General features: G+C 40.1%; 1 protein-coding gene across 9 annotated transcripts in view; it reads right to left on the bottom strand.

Annotated features, from left to right (window-relative positions):
- The window catches only part of THRB (thyroid hormone receptor beta), a 164,039-nt gene that overhangs the window by 43,167 nt on the left and 102,970 nt on the right, over positions 1 to 17,902 (bottom strand). For all 9 annotated transcript variants that reach the window (XM_076331177.1, XM_076331173.1, XM_076331170.1 and 6 more), the window contains one exon: positions 9,068 to 9,132. In XM_076331177.1, coding sequence (XP_076187292.1) covers positions 9,068 to 9,074 — 7 coding nt within the window. In that variant the 5' untranslated portion in view covers positions 9,075 to 9,132. The remainder of the gene's footprint in view (positions 1 to 9,067; positions 9,133 to 17,902) is intronic.

Genomic DNA, 17,902 nt, shown 5'->3' with positions numbered 1-17,902 from the left:
TGGTATTTGCATTATTACTAGTTATTACTATTACTGCTTTATACCGCAGTAGCTCCAGTTGACAGCTAGATCCATTGGTGATGAAAGCTGCTGTGCGACCACACAGGCAATCAGTCCCTGCTCCTCAGAGACTATATTGCTCACACTTTTTTTGGGGAGCGCAAACATTTCTTTTTCACCCTCAGCAACAGGCTAGCACTTAGTTGTGAGGCAAAAGGTAAATCAACAGTTCTGGGATGTCAGAGGATTGCTATTTTTACAGTTACAAAGACACTTCCTCTCACAACAAAAAGTTATTTTACATTCCAAGACTGCTCACAGCCTGTAAGAATTTCAACTTGTAGCTGATCAAAATAGTAGCAGTAGGTGAATATATTAGCAGTCTCTGAATTGTCATTAACTTACTTGATTGCAAAACAAAAGATTGACAAAACGATTCTTATATAAAGTTTTGCCTCTTCTCATATTTGAACTTTCCTGAAAACAGAGCAGCAAGGGCAACAGCACTTTACTGGTTTGTTTTTTTTTTTTAAAACACTGAAGTACGCAAGCATCTAAGGACACTGAAGTGGGTTGGCTTCAGAGAGATCAGCTAAGGCAAATGTAATCAGGATTAGGACTGAGGGGTGCATAGTAGGTTGATCAAGCAGCCTAGCTTTGTATGGACCCAGTCCAATAACACTAGAGGATTTTTACTTAATGACTTCAGAAAAAAAAGCAAGCAAGCTACAATTAAAGGACATCTCCCCAGCAAAATTAAAACCCAATTCATATTTTGTACAAGCATTTTAAAGCACACAAAGTAACTATAAGTAAAAGCATGTAAAGTTTTCATATGTTTGTGCTGGGAATGATAAAACCATCTGTGCCAGACAAGGCTAAGATTTCATTTCTTATTAATGTTGCTGTCAGTTCACAGCATTTTATTTTCTTTCCTTTATTTTTTTGCTTCTCCTCTCCTCTTCCCCTCCCCTTTCTCCCTTCCCTTCCTCCCCTTTTCTCCCAAATAGTACCACAGCATTTTCTTCTTATTCTTCCTTCTCAAACAGGGAAACACTTCACAACGGAGTTTCTCAACTTTTAAACTAGGTTCTTGTGATCTTTAAATAAGCAGAAGGATGGAGCACAGCTAATACAGACTAGCCAGATTCTTCTTTATAAATATGCAAACCCTGCCTTCACATAATGTGCTAAATAAAACCTTTGAGAACATGTGATTTCTTTCCTAAATTTTAAAATGTAAAAATGACAGTGACTATAAGAAAAAATTGTACAATGAGAGAAAAGGACTCTAGCAGGTGGAACTAGTGGTCTACTGGAACCACTAGGTGGTTTCCAGTATTTCAGAAACGTGTGTATGTGTATGGTTGTGGAAGTAAACAGAGCCAGGATTATTTAATCCAGGACTGTCACTTTAACAGTGGCAATATTATAAAATGTTTAAATATTACATTTTAGAATATGGCTTTCAATATAAATTAAATTTCAGTATTTTCAAACAATCTTTTGGACAAAGATTACATCATCATGAAAGAAAAGTGCGCAGATATTACAATAAACTTTGTAAAGAGTTTTAATGTGTAAAAAAAGGTAACATTAAGAAACTTGCAATATACAATGTAATAGCTTTATCCTTGTTCTTGCTGACAGATATCTTAATGAGCTCCTCAGTGTGAACCGGTGTAATTGTTTTTTAAAAACACACTGAATTTCTATTAACTATTAAAGTAGTACGAGAGAGATACTTATCTCATCAAGAACCTGGGCTTGACATTATGCTCAAATTTCTAAACATAAGAAAAAATTAATCAGAGGAAAAGACTATCCAGAAGAACGTGACAGCTTATCTGTAAGTTAACCAGAGGCAGGTTCTGAGCACAGAGAAGCAAATGGTTCAGGGTTTTGGTATGTAAAGAGCTATCTGAAACCCTTTCCTTAGAGAAATGAACAGGAGTTGTGTACCCGAATATGGAATCTTGTGACAGCTACAGATACAATAAAAATACTGAAAGAAACGAATGACCAAAGGTATATGGGAAAAAGCAGTAAGATACTGGGATACACAATGGAACTAGAAAGGTGACATTAACCAATACAGTCACATAGATGCTAAATGCATTTGACCCTCTCGTAGTTCTGTACAACACATTGGAGAGAGTTTTTCTGAGAACAAGGTATACCTGAGCACGGCAGCTCTGTTCAAACCACAGGGCTCACCTGGTTACAGTTCTCCAACAGGAGCCATAAGCAGATACCCGGGGAAGAGTAAGAACAAAGCAAGCATATATGAGAGCTCCCACCAATAGTCTCCCAATCCCCAGCTACTTGTCAGCCCAAGGGATTGCCTGAGCCCCTGTAGCCTATCTAAACTGTAGCAAGGGATCTCTCTTTGAAGTGCAGCTCAGTCTCCTCTTGCGTACACTTCTTGCATTCAGAACACCCTTTGGCAAGGAGTTCCAGTATCTGTCTCTCTTTAATGTGCAGAACCACCTCCCTCTGTTTGTTTTAAACCAAGATGAATTTGATGCCCAACAGACAGCGATCCACCTCTCCAGGACTTATTTTGCGGACTACTGCTTGTGTGAATATGGGAATGTTAATGGATTTTTACTCTCTTCATATTGTGTTAGGCAATTCTTTTAATGCCTGGGAACCTACTAAAATAAAAGTGAGAAGCCAAAACACCATTTCCAGATTATGGATCAAAATACCATAAAATAGATCTTTAAAAACATGTAAGTTACAGTGAAACCATTTGAGAAATCACTTCCACAAATCACTTCAAATCACTACCACCATTCTGTTAAATCTTGATTCTGAGTACTGCTTTTGCCGTGAGCTTTCCAATCAGTTCACATGGTCTTTCCTCAATCCCACATTAGACCTTCCACCCCTCCCCACTGAGGAATGGACAGTGTATTTGGCCACTGTTTACTAACAGCAAATCCTGGGGATATGTGCACATAATTGAAGCTCTCCTGTTTTTTCAAGATGATGAAACAGTTGAAGCTATTTTAGTTCTAGAAGTGCTTAAAGAGATACCCTGTATCTTGAAATAACACCTCCTGTTCAAGGACTGAGGTTTGAGCAATGGCCAGGTAAAAAAAGAGGTACTAAAACTAGCAGTCTTGACAAACATATAATTTGTGAAAGACAAAAACCAATAAATAAACAAATAAAGTTTGCCCAAATAATGCAGTCAAAGGCTTCTTCAGAAAGACAGGCAAACTGGGATGTGAGGAGAGAATTCTTTAAAACTTGTAATAAACTGAAGCTTGGTACAGGTCTAAAGAGTTTTCAGACACGTGATCACATACGTAACAATGCAGATCTGAAAGTCTGGCCTTCATGTTTTGCAACCTTTAAACATTTCCTTAAACATTTGTTTTCTTTTATGGTAAGTGCTGTAGCAAATCTGATGCTTTTGAACAACATCATCAGAAATGCATTTAGGGAATGTAAAGGTATTTTGTTTATGTGGAAATAACTGGAAAGTGCCTGATTGGATAGTAGCTTTCCTATAGTCCATCGACAGCTTTACATTTGGCACAAAAAAAATTACAGTCCTCTCTGCATATAGGACTGCATATCAAGGACAAATAGTGTAAGTTCATTGCTCTGACATACAGTCATCAGAAGAACTGAGCAGCAGTCTGTGGTCAGGCTTATGAAGACCATAAAATGGCAGGCTGCAACTCCTGTGGCAAGCACAGCAAAGGAAAGTGTTTTATTCTATAGGCTAGTGGAGAAGACTTAGAAGAAACACAAGGACATTTTGGGTTTTTTCATTAACTATTTTAAAAGGTTTTTGCCTGCAAAATTAAAAAGTATGTTTTATATTGTCAACACTATGCACTCCTTCTAACCGATGGCAGCAGTGAAACACGGTGTTACACAGTCTAAGAACGATACTCAAAATTTCAAACACAACAGTCTGCTCCCATCAGAAATAAATTTCAGAAAGACAAGTTAACAAAAAGAAGCACCTCTGGTTTAAATAAATTACTATAGAAAGGGACTAAGTATACTGATGGATTATTGAAAAAAAAAAGAAAAGGAAAAAAATATCAGCACTAACATAATGAAACATACTTAAGAAAATGGCTAGCAGATGTTGCAAAGCTAAAAAAATATGTGTGTGTTTTCTCTGTTCTTTGTGAAATCTAACCAGATTCAAATTTTTTGAAAAATGTGTGTATCTTATCTGGAAAATATAGCAGGTATCCATGAGTTGTAAATACCAAACTTAAAACACCTTTAGAAACACAGAGACATAAGATCTTCATGTTTCTTCTAAAGAAAAAAACACTCTTTAGAGAGCCTTTTTTCCCCCCATGATCGGAAAGAAAACCCCAACACATTATTAAAGAATTGCATAAAAAATTGAAACATTCCAAAATGTTATACAGACTACTTACCTTTTGAAACTTTTGTATTTATATAGCACTTTTTGAAAGCACTTTTTAAAATACTAAAGTTTAAAACAAAAAAGTTAAAATTAAACCAGAATGTCTGTAACCTAGAACTTACCAAGTGTGATATTTTTAACTGCATATTCAAAAATATGCTTCTAAGTAATAAGAGCCATCATGGAGTGATTCATAGCTTCATGCAAAAACATCCCACAACATAAATCTTGTTAACCTTTTGAAAATCCCCAAAAGCTCATTACAAAGCTGCTGAATCCTGGCATAACAAAACCTTATATTAAAGTATTTACTGTCCTTTTAAAAAGTCCATTACTTAAAAGAAATAATACACGTGAGTTAGTTGGATTTTATCATGGTCTGGCAGACAAGAAGTGTCAGACAGTGATGTATGTCAAATTAAATTATCCTAGGAAAATCATCATAGAAATTCAGGAGAAATAATTTCTCAACTGATGTTACACAATAAACTATTCTCCATCTGAATTAATGGCAAGTTTACAGGGTAATGAGCATTACAGTGGAAAGACTCATGAAGAAAAGGTGGTACCTTTCCTATCCTATTACTTTTCCCAGTTCTTGGAAACTACATGCAACACCCTTGGAGACACTGGTTTTCAAATGGATTTGTTGCACAAAAGCGGATTAATTTTCTTCTCCAAATGAGTGACCTGTTACAAGAAATGCTGCATATTAAATTCTACTCACTGAAAATATGCATTTTTGACATTTAAATTATATTATATTATATAAGCACTTAATTTTATTATAATCCCTATCTTGATCTAACTTTACAGTCATTACCAAATAGAACAGTGTGAATATTTGAGAGTAGAAGCACAATGTCTGAGTCGATTATGAAACTCCAAGTAAAAGCAGAGTAAAATCCTGGCCTTATTGAAGTCAGTGAAAGAGCTGCTGCAGACTTCACTGACACCGCTATTACATTCTTTACATTCGATCTTCATCTGCCATGCAGGTGAAATTAATGACATTTGCTGTATTCTACAAATATTATTTTCTGGTTTTTAGAACCCATTCTTGAATTCCTTCTTCAGTTCTCACTCCAGTAAATGAAGTAAGATAAAGATCTGTCTCAGGGCTTGTCCTGCATTTTGGGAGAAAATGTTACAGAAGGAAGCCTTCAGTGACAGATTATTGCCAGTGAATAATGATTATCGCCAGTGAATACTGATGCTAAAGCCAGAAGCTTCACTACAGTATTTAAACAGCAAGAATTTTTTAATGAACTATGTTACATACTTATTTATTTGAAAGCATTATCTTCTCAATGAGAAAATAATACTTTCCAACTTTTTAATTTTCCTATTCTCTTGTGCTAATGTATGGCAGAAAGACCTGTAGTTATTGCTAAGATAGTACTAATTTTTAAAATGCTTATGATTTTTTTTTCCAGGTATTACTCTGTGGACAGTAATTGCTGGTGCCAACTGTAAAGCTGCTGATAAACTATGGGGAAGCATCCAATCAGTCATTTTCCACTTATTTCTATTAAAAAAAACCCCAAACATATTTTACTTACATTCCCTAAATGCATTTTTGATGTTGTTCTTTAAAAGCATCAGATCTGCTGCAGCATTTATCATAAAAGACAATAAACATTTTAAAAAAATCACATTTCAAAACAGGAAAGCTAACCTTTCAGATTTGCTTTGTTACGTTTATGTATGTGATCACTCATCTGAAAACTATTTATTTTAGGGATGTACCAAGCTTCAGTTTATGAGAACAGAATGAGTCTGTCTCAGACAGTACTCAACTGCAAGACGTATTATGTCCAGCTCTGCATCTCCCCAGAAGCATCCCTTTATCTCCATGTTTGGTCATCATCTGAGTTATGTGTACGTGAAACTGGTTAGGCAAGTTTTGACACTTAGAACTGGCATAGTCGCAAAAGTATACTGACAAGCACAGTGTTTACAAAACCTGTAGGTCCAGCTTTTCACTTGTCAGCTTCTAATGTCATCAAGTACCCAATATTAGGTGTTCATTAACTCCACCTGTATTGCTGTGTGAAGTCTATTTTGACTGCATTCTAAGAAAAAGGAAGAGTAGTTTGGACTTCATTAACTCAACATTTGCCTTTCAGTTTATCTTTTTGCATGCAAAAATTGTACTTGGTGCATTCATTTTGCTTTTTATTTTTCATTTTATTCACTTTTAAGTAAGGGCTTCCACACTTCTCCAATCCTTCCATGTTACCCGTAACTTTGAAGTTCCCAAAATATTTTCAGAAAACTTGAACTCTCTCTTTATTAAAAGCTATAAGCACATACAATTATAGACGTGTGCCATAAAATAATCACACCAGTGTATGTTTTTAAAGCTGAGATGTCAAAATATTCAAAATATTTTTCCTACGGCAACTGCAAAATGTGGTAAAGCCTAGCTTTACTACCAAAGGCCAAATTCTACAATCTTCTGTCAGAAAAACTTCTCTAGATTCCACTAGAAACTGTAGGTTTTTGGGCAGTGCCTACAAGAGGAAAACTCTTACTGCAGTAAAAATGTAACATATGGGCAGAGAAATTATCTATCAAAAAATCAGAATAATACAGCCTATTATTTTAGGCAACTAATCCAACTGGTTTTGGATTAGATTCCGCTCTTGTATCCCAGTGACTCAGTAACAGAATCTAAGCTTTCATTTTCATTTATTAGGAAAGGTGTCCTGTCTGGCTCTGGATGGTGGTATTTATGCAGTTCCTATAGAGTTTGAAAGATTTTTATTTCATCCATGCTTCTTTTCACATTCACACTCATGTAGGGAATTTCATCCCTATAATGAGAAACAGAAAATATAAACTGCTTATAATGAAAAGTGCTGGACATCTACAGCTGTACCAATAGTCGTCTTCTGCAACGAACCTTTTTTTTCACCTGGCGATCATTTTCTTTGCACGTATTTGTTCTGCTCACTTCTTTCAAAAGAAATGCAGAAAATGCAGGTCCTCCCGATTAGGCTTTGTGTTTCACTGAGCCTAGCAGAGCTGCCCTGCCAGGGGGCAGTCCAGTGAGACCAGTCTGTTTAGAGTGCTAGTGGGAATTCTCCACAAAACCCCCCTCCATAGGAAGCTACACCCCGAACAGATAAGGTGAGGGTAAAGTGGGTACACTGCATTTCCTTCCCCATCTCTTGCCATCACACAGCACAAGCTACTAATTGCTCCTGCAAAACCACAGCAAAATCAAGCCCTGTGGTAAAAGGTCAAAAACCACAGTTTAACGTGAGACAGAAGAGAGCACAACAGAGAGCTGGAAAGACCGAGTTACATGTCAATGCTTTAAATTCTTCCAAAACAGGTATTTGCTAAATGAAATTATCACGCCTAGAATGCCTGCAGAAGAATGCAGAAACACTCTAGGGGGCCCTGCCAATGTAGCCTAAGGATACTAACTCCTTCCTGATACTCATGTGGCAGTGATGCTAACCCAGAGCCTGACACACCAACCAGGGGTCAAGTATTCCACTTTATTCCACAAAAAGCCTCGATGCCCTCTACCTCCATCTTACATGCATCCGTGCCTAACCTCTGCTTCAATGGACAGCAAAGAAACCGTAAAAACAGAAGTCAAATGACACATCTTTGCATATTATTAAATAACACATTTTACTATGAGAGAATGCATTTAAATAATACTCTGTTTCTCCCCATGAACTTTACTCTCTACCTCCTATCTAGGACCCTAAACTTAAAAGACCAGTTGTGGCCCTTGCTGGCCAACACAAAAGGATGGGAGCCTTCTAGAGGAAAGCAAAGGTTATTTGATCTGCCCAGTCAGTAAAAATAAACTGTCCCTTGAGCATAACACCAGGAATTCAGTCTTGTTTGTTACGATTTTCCCTATGTAGCACATGCTGCATTTTACTAACAGGCTTTTAAAAGGTTCCATTTATGGCATTTGGCTCTTGAAATATGCATTGACAAACGGCATCAGCAGAACGTTTTCTTTTCTTATGCAATTTGATGAATACTAAAACAAATTCTGGAAGTCTGAAATTCTCTGGCTTTCTATATGACCTCCACCTAATAAGTACATCTTTTTAGTCAACCTGTTCTGGGATTAGAATATATGGGGTTTTTGACACAGCTAATTTATGTATAGCATTCAAATGCTTGCAACTGGCAGGGCTTAACTAAGTGGGCTTAAAATGGTTAATGGTCATTTCAACTCTGGATCTTCAGCCCACCTGCAGACCTAGTCAATTATTATCTGAAGAGTACTTGGTAATCTATGTAAAATGAATTTGACTGTCTCACTTTGAACCTCAGGGGATATATCCATGTTACAAAATAACTTAGGCCAACATACTCAGCAGAAACTGCCACTGTACTGGCAGTTTCAGCAGAAATGCTGAAGTTGGAATGTGCGTTTAGAACAAAACACAACTTTGTTTCTGAAGGAAAACCAAGGAGAATAAGAGTTTTAGCGGAAAACTGTTGGGGAAGATTACTATGTGCCCCACATCTCTACGCTCTGGGTAGAGGAAAGATTTCAATTCCCAGCACCAATGTATTCAGAACTTGTTAAAGCAGTATTTTGCAGTGAACATTTAATAATAATCACTCCAGCAAAGCAAGAAATATTGCATAGATGCTCCTGTGAAATATGATTACCTGACATACTGCTGGGAGTTATGGATATGTAATCATTCTTGTTCTTCTTCCGTCACCAATGTCACCTGCCAAAAAAAGGAAAAAAAACCCCATGTAATACGTCCATAAATGCAAATCTGCAGAATACCATTAACATTTAAACAGGATGGAACATTTTGGATCTTGAATACCACAGTCCACGTTTGATGGCTTAATACATTAAATTCAATGCACCTTGCTGAACTGCATGAGGCAATGAATGCAAGTCAGGTCCAAAACCTGGTGGACTGGAGGAGCTGTGGGTAACAGGGATTTGGAAGCAAGGTCAAAAAGCTGGCGGCTACTGACGCAGAAAAAAAAATGCTTCTGCCCACTTCATGGAACACTTTCCCTTAATTTTTTGCAGAAGTTCCTTTAGGTCTAATATGTAACTTTAGGAGCTAATTGTTTTTTACTTTACAGTTTCTAATTATATATGCCCATTACTCTCAGGTTCAGTAAGAAGAGAAGATTCAAAGGAATTAGAAATTCTCTGTCTACAGTTACACTGATTCTTCTTTAATCATTTGAAACTCAGAAGTCTATCAACTTTTACAAAGTTTGGAGATGTAAATAGTAATTTTACTCATTTGGTAGAAAACTAATTTATATGTACTTATTACTTTAAGTTTTGAACAATGGCATCCTCTATTTTATTAAGGAGATAACTGCGGCTGTAAGGAACTGGATTTGGCATCCTAAAGTCGTGGTTTTCATATTTAGATTGCCTCCCCCATTCATATGTCCATACATACGCACTGACATATTAACTATACTCCTTTTCTGTCTGGTAGCCAAGACCGAAGCCCTGCAAGCTAATTTTGTGTCCGGAGAGAAAGTCACTGATACCAGTTACGGCATCATCCTTCAGCAGTATCTGTATTTATACTAGCCATAACATTTTTCAAACAGAGGGATCACAGGCAGCATACCCTCGTTCAGCCATCCCAGCCCAAAACACGGTGCCCAGTTGGATGATCCCGGCTCGCTTGCTCCCTAGTTTAAGCACCAACAATCCAACCCGAGCAGCAACAATCCTAAAGGCATTACTCCAGAACAGAGACAAGATCTTATTAGAATTTTTAAATAAGAAATCCCAGGCCTACAACTGACCCCACTAATGCCAATGGAAAACTAGCCTGGGATCAGTCACGCTGTCTTGATCATTAGGAAGCATGTATCTTGTAATGTTAGCATGCAAGTGACGTTTTATAGGGGAAGTACAACCTCTCTTAGATTGTCCTGATTGACATTTTATGTTAAGAAACTGTCCCTTGGGCTTTACTTTGTTAACGAACTTCTGGGTTTTATTTCTCTCCATCCATTCAGCGCCACAGCTCTGTCTGTACTTCCTCTCAGCCAGTCTCCTCACACGGGGAGCGTTTCCCTTCCTTGTCCTTGAAATAAATATTCTTCACCAACAGCAGGCTAAAAGGACATCGAGTGCATCTGCCCTATTTAGGCACAGACAACAACACCAGAATGAGAAAGCAGGTGAACTGCAGCAATCTCATGTACCGCGTAATTAATGTATCTGGGTCGTCGTTTCACCTAAGCTCATCAACCCCCCCAGCACTACACCGGCGAGGGCTGAAAACCCTCCCGGGAGCTCCGTCACCCGAGGCTTTGCAATCACCCTTCAAAGGCTCCACAAGATGGCAGCGGGACGCCCCCGCCGCGCTCTGCGGGCCCCGCACCGCCCCGGCCCCTCGCCCCGGGCGCCGCTTCGCGTCCCGCTACTCGAGACGGGGCGGAAGCCAGAGCCTTCCCCCGCGCCCAGGAAAGGCCGGCTGCCCGCCCGTGAGGCGCAGGGAGAGCCGCGGCCTGTACGCACCGCCAAAACGGCCGGCGGGAGCGACGCTCCCCCGCCGGGGGCTTTTTCTCGCGAACACCCCCCGACCCTCGCCCCCCGGGCCGGCCCCGCCGCGCCGCGCCGCGCCGCGCAGCGCGGTGCGGCGCAGTGCAGTGCGGCGGCGCCCCCTGGCGGCGAGCGGGAGCAGCCCGGAGGGGAGCGGGAGAGCCCGAAGCGCCGGGCGCGGCGCGGGGCGGCAGGCTCCCCGCGCTGCACGCCGGACCCACGTCTGCACTGCAGCACTGGGGTGGGGTGGGGTGGGGTGTCTTTCCATGCAAATCTCGACCTTCTGAATTAACAGCTCTATTGTCTTCTCCGTAACGTATTCCCTATCTTTGTCATCACTTTATGCCTCATTACATTAACCGGGCATATCTGGTAAATCTTTAAACTAAATTAATTGCTACTCCAAGATTCAGAATTGCTTCATGATTCAACAAAACAAAACAAAACAAAACAAAACCACCACCACCCCAGAAAAAACAAACAAACAAACAAACAAGAAAAAAGGGGAAAAAACCCAACCCCATAATGTTTACTGTATTTGTAAAGCAAGTGCAAAGCAAAGCCTACTGAAAGTTTTAGAGCACGAACTGGTAAAATATCCTCCAGCATACATGTTACAATGTATTTTTATCTCCTTGTCTTTTCTTCCAAGCAAACCACCCGAGACTCCGTCTGGGCTCTTCTCAGAAAAGACAGTATCATCTCCTTAAACTCTTAAGGGAAAAGCAAGTACTCTGCTTGATATTTGCCATGCACAAACACCACAACCAGAGGCGACGATACGAGATCTTTCTTTTGCTACTGACATCTTGTGGAACTTCAAAATTTTTCACAGTCTGTCAATCAAAAGATTAAAAAGGATACAAATTTAGATCAGGCCTCCAATTAAAATCAGACTCTGACCCATCCCACCATGTCATGGGACCCCGTGAACCTCAACAATAAGCCATTTCCCAGAATTTAATTGTGGTTTGGTGACTCAGTGACACACAAGTGCTCTTGAAGTAAACAGTTGAGTGTTTTAAATAAAAATTCTGCCGCTCCTGTAAATAATTAGTTACTAATCCTAAAATTATTGGTTTTGTGCCAATCTATTAAAAAGGAGGAAAAAAAAAAAAAGGGAGACATAACAAAGTTCTTCAATGGATTCTGTATAAAGAGAAAAATTCTAGCTATCTTGGGAGCTTTGCCATTTTCCCTGATGAGACCAGCACTTGGCATGAAGGCAGCTGTCACTTGTGTAAAAAAACTAATTATGAAATGACTGTAGGAAAAGATAGTCTTTTGTTTAAAGCATTATACTAACGTATCTGGCTTTGGCACAGTCTTCCTGTGTCCCATAGTTTAAAATGGAGAGTGTCCATCCTCTTTTTCTCCTCTTACCTGTCTAGAAAATAAGCTTGCCGGAGCAGGTCTTGGTGTTGCTGTGTGAATGTACAGCATCTTGCCCATCTAGCATCTCCAATAGGTCGATTTAGCAACTACCAAAAGATACATAGTAATCGAGCCCGTTTGTAATACCTGCTTTGTACCTGATGGCGATTTTAATAATCTTTCCAAACGTATCGGAAATGTTTTGAAAAGGATGCTTTTATCCTGCACTTTATATGCCAGAAGTAATTTCCTATTTTTCCTTCTAAAGAATGTGGCATGTGGATGGACATGTTGTGAAAGTACAGCGCTATTTAACCCATTCTGGCACCCCAAACCTTGACTGTCTTCTGAAGGCCCAGCACAGTTGCTACTTTACATGAGCAACAAGAGTAAGTGGTGTCTACATGAATTATAGCAAGTTCCTCTTCAAGGCACAGATGCTGAAGATCCTGGAGAAAATCGGATTCTTTTTCAGAGGCTACAACTAAAAAGTACATGAACAGGCACAAATGGGAAGGATGCAGATGAATCACAGGCGAGGCCCCACCATATCAGGCCAGTAATGTCTGGGAGTCTTCACGGACACTGCAGCATAAGTTCCTTTCTTGCCAAAAGTGACACAATTTTTATGTTTCAGCTTTGCTAACATCACAGGGAGCAGGCTTCATTAGATTATCTTTCGTGTGTTGAGCACTCATCTGCCCACAAAGAGCTAGCCGAGGTCTCATGGCTCTGAGTCACAAGCCCTGAGCACGCAGCACGAACTTCAGAGGTTGCTATCTCACATCCCGTATGATCTCCCCGCCAGAGAGCCAAGGCAGCAGACCGGGCAACGTGCTCTTTCTCCGTCACTCGAGTTCAACCTTACTTTTTCTGTTTTTTTTTTAACAAGGTAGTCCTCACATTCATACTGGATACCTCAAACAAAAGTAGCAAAATGCTCCTTCCATTCTGATACTGAGTTGTGTTTCAGATCTACAGCCCTGCACCAGGAAAAGAATATTCCTATTCTGCCCCAAATAAAAAGACATCTTTGGGATCTTTATCTCCTGTAGCCTGAAAAGGTGATGTTTGGAATTAATTCTCAGGCTTTGGTCTCCAAACTAGAAACACTGTCAAGCCATATTGCCAATTACTGCACTTACTTTCTTTTCCCATAATGAAAGGCGATTAACCAATTAACATTAATCAATGTGGTTAAGCATTCTCCCACTCTCACCAAGTGCCTCCTCCTTCACACAAATGCATCGGATTAACCAATGGGTATATGCAAGGGTTGCACTGCTCTGGGGATGAGGGTGCTTTTGACCTTATTCTGTTGCTTCAGGTTTAGATGGTGGCTGCCAGTCTCCCCTAGGCTGGGGGCACAGTAATTTTGTGGTTTTAATCCCAGTCCCTGTCCGCATCATGAACCGCATGCTTCCTGGTGAGCCTCAGGCTTCCCTTCCCACTCATCAAGGGGCTGCCTCAGGCAGCACGGGGGGACCAGCACTGCTGCCTCCTGTCTCTTCTCAAGGTGGGAAAAGGGATTTTGCACCTTTCAGAAGCACTGGCAAGCCACCCGGCTCCTTGCCCTTCACATCCCCTTTTAAAAGCCAGAGGGAGGGCCACAGGGTGACCTGGCTTATCTGCACAAGTCCCTCCTGTAACCCTACCTGCAACACCTCATATCTCTGGCTCATCCCCGGCACCCTTATACAACACTCTTACACAACGCTTGCTGGGAGCTGGGCTGCCTCCAGGGAGAGAAGCCTTGTGCCGAGAAGAGGGGAGGGGTGCTGGCAGACCCAGGGGCAGGTGGGATCTTGCCCCGGTCCTGGGATGCAGCAGGGAGCAAGCGAGGGTGCAGAGCGGGATAGCAGAGCACATAGGTTTTGTAATGGGGCGCAGGGGAAAGCTCCTGCACAGTCAGACCGAGCGCCCCAGGATGCCGGCCCCTCACACTCTGCCCTGGCACAAGTTATGGCACTTTTGTTTTTCTTGGGGGCTACCTTGGCTTGGGGGTGATGAATTATGGGACATGTCATCTGAACATTTTGTTCTGGAAACTCCCTCCGCAAAAGTTGCTCTCACTTTTAACTTAACCTTCAGTGAAAAATCCAAAGAAGTAACTCCACGTCAGGAAAAATGACAAGGTAGCTTATAGGCTGTATTGATGCCTAACTGAACTTTTAATTTTTTTTCAATATTTAGTATTTCAATATTTAACAGCAAAGTATGATTAGTATTTTAGAGCAGAGTTATACAGAGGATTTTGTACTAATACATATTCAATGAAAAATGTACTAGGCTATGGCTTATGGTGCATGATAACTATATAATGAGCAAGCAGTATTCTCTCCCTTATAAAACATACTAAACAACTGTGCATCGTATGAGAAATAAAAATCTATCTAGTTTTCTAGATAGGTTTAATTAAAAGCCCCCATCAGAAGTGACTTGTAGGCCCAAGCTCAGAAGTGGACTTTGAATCGTGCTCTTTATTGCTAGTCTAGTTCTACTCATGACATAAAAACTTGCAGTAAAGCAGAAAATCAAAACCACAGTGCATTATCTATATAAACATTCGCAGTCTATCGTGAAACGCTTGATCGAAAGGCAAGGAGCTACTGAGCTTTCTAGTATGGACATCCAGTAGTTCTGTGTAATCCTGTTCTTTCCTCCTCACCACAGAGACGAGACTCTCAACACGCGCTCTTTAGAATAGGGTACTGGGTTTACCTCTTCGGCTCAGAATTTCTGATTTTAACTTGCTTCTTAAATACTCTAAAAATTGCTAAGCACTAACAAGTGAAGATTATGGATGCTCTGCATCAGTCAGGATCAGACCATAATATGATACGTGCTCAGCTCTGTGCAGGCATCAGCAGCTATTTTACAGCATGAAAGCTAGAATATTATTATATGCAGACAATAAGCCTGATAAATCATAACAGTAACCTCACTGCTTTACAGGTTTTTGAAAGCACTTGTGTTTCAATAAGCAGAACTGCAGGATGAACAACGTTAATTGAGATGGACAAAGTAATTCCTCTTGTAGTCCCACACTGGTGAGACTTTGGTTCTAACATACAGTTTGCAGGTCAGGCTGAAAGATAAAGCTGTTGTGTTCAATGCAGTATCTACAGAAAATAGACAGAGCACCACAAAATGTAATATTGCAAGATAAAAGCAAGATGAAAGTTGTTTTTATGATTTCATCAGAACTTAATGTCTTCCTGTATTTGGGTAAATGTATCCTTTTATAAGCTAGTGGAAAATATAATAATTGATTCCATTGTAACCAAGAAGAGAAGAGTTTTAGTATTTCCATCTGTTTTCCCGGTAGCCTGAATGCGCTAGAAAGGCAGTCTCATAGGTAACGAAAGTACGCAGGGGGAGACTGTAACATTACCTTTAAACCACCTGGGCATCCAGCAGAAAACTGAATACATAACACTTCTCTCGCTCTGTACTTACAGAAATGAGTAACGTTATCTGACTTACAGAGTATCTCAAATCACTTATAATCATGGTGTGGAGCTGTTGACTGGTCCTAAGATGTAAAGGCTCTAAGAAATCTGCTTATATTCAGCTTAAAACCCTGTCAGCATAGCGGACCATAGCCTTCTCTTTGCTTTACTTCATCCCCTTGCAGAAATGTCAGCTCTCTAGCTCTTTGCTTCGGCCTACTACATATGTACACAGGAGGGCATGAGAGGAGCACAGAACTGGAAGCAGCCCTGTTTAGCCACTATTTTGATAAGCAGCGTTTTATTCCCTGTAGGGGACTTTCTTAACATGAAGCATTACAGTGCAAGCTAGCCAGATTTGCCAAAGAGTAGCTGATCTGTAACTGTGCATTAAGAGACATTTATATCATTAGAGATTTAGACCTGAATTCAGAAAGACCCCTACCTACTTGCATAAATGTCCAGTTGAGCAAGGATCCTGGAGGGCCAAGGATGATAGAAAATCAAAAGGGATAATACAAAAGACATCGTATTTAAGAGACTATTCCTGTGTTTTTTGAAGAGCCTTTGAGACACTTCATGGCTTACGTGTTCGTTCTCCGGCCTATGGGAGTTTCATTCAGACAACAGCTTTGACGTAAAACTTTTCTTGTTTGTTCTGTCAGCTCAGGAAACATTAGCTCTCCCTGAAATTTCAACAAGGGACAGTTTATCTTCGATGCTAATTTCTCTTATTACTCACTGCGAAGCACGTATTAGATGAAGGCTGTCTTGAATTACCCAGTAAATCTCTACAACTGACTAACATGAGATAATCCCAAAGATACTAAATTTCAAAGACTTTTATTGAAACTGGTGATTTTCCACCCTCATGATGAAATAGATTAAGAAAAAGAATGTTTTCTAAATGTCAGGAAGGGAGGCACCTGGATGAATCTTGTTAACAAAAATGAATTTTGTCAATGCATCTTATATGCGCTGTGCCCAGAAAATCAGCGGAGCAGAAATGAGTATGTTCTAAACTACAAATGTCACTCTGAATAGGGATAAGTATTACCCTAAAGATTGGTACTGGCATTTGTTTGAGCTATTTTCAGGGGTTCAGATATGAACAGCAGAATTAATGCAGCTTTAGGCTTTCTGCTTTTCTTAACCAGAGCTTCAGAGAGTCACCACTTAGTTTAAAAACTAAATTCTAAATACTGAAAAATCGTTGTCTATATTGCAGGCCTTGAGTTCCAGTGTGCAAAGATACAGAAATTTGCAGAAACCTTTGGAAAAGAAAACAAGAGATGCTGTTACAGCTATGGATTTAGCCTCATGGGTTTTGCATATTGTGTGACTTGATGAGTTTCCAAACCTGAATCTATTTGTCCTAAAAACTGATAGCTGAATTGCAAAACCACTGAATTCTGAAATGTTCAACACAGATTCCAGACCTGAAATGTATGGCTTAAATTCAATTATAATTGGGGGAGAACTTTGAAGAAGCTTATTTTCAACAAAATTAAGGTGACGGACCGGAACAAGAAGTTAGTTGTTTTCTGAAATCTGTATCCCTAGCCAGCAAAACCTATGGTAGGGGGATAAAGACTAGCTAAAAATCTGCGCAGATCCTTTCTACAAGTTGAACTGGTGGCCCTGGAGCGTTCGCCTGCCACCGCAGAAGCAGCTGAAGGGAAACGGGCATCAGACAGACGTTGACAGTGTGATACGCACCAAAAGGGGACAGCACATTTCTGGATGTGTAGGTCCAGGCCTTATGTCAAGCAGGAAGGCAGGTAACGTCCCTGGAGGCATGATGAAGGCATACCAGAGACACAAAAAAGTATGAGTAATAAAAAAGGAGGGGCAGACAAGTAAAGTTAAATGATTAAGGGGCTGGACAGACATATATCAGTTGAGAGTTAACTATGGCTTGGCAAAGTGACAGGACAGTGAGCACGTGATAACCATGCTCAAAAGAGAGCAAGGGATGATGGAAGAATGTGACTGTTATGGGAAATTTGGTTAAATTATGCTAATGGTTACTGGTGGACCTGTAATTAGGTTAGAGGGCAGCTATATTTAAAAAGGAGAATTCCTGCCTGGTTTTAATTGATATTTTGAAATGGCGAAGCCCATATTGCTATT

The sequence above is a fragment of the Aptenodytes patagonicus genome, chromosome 2 (assembly GCF_965638725.1).
Source record: "Aptenodytes patagonicus chromosome 2, bAptPat1.pri.cur, whole genome shotgun sequence".
In the NCBI taxonomy this organism is placed as follows: Eukaryota; Metazoa; Chordata; class Aves; order Sphenisciformes; family Spheniscidae; genus Aptenodytes; species Aptenodytes patagonicus.
This window is presented reverse-complemented; position numbering and strand designations above follow the sequence as displayed.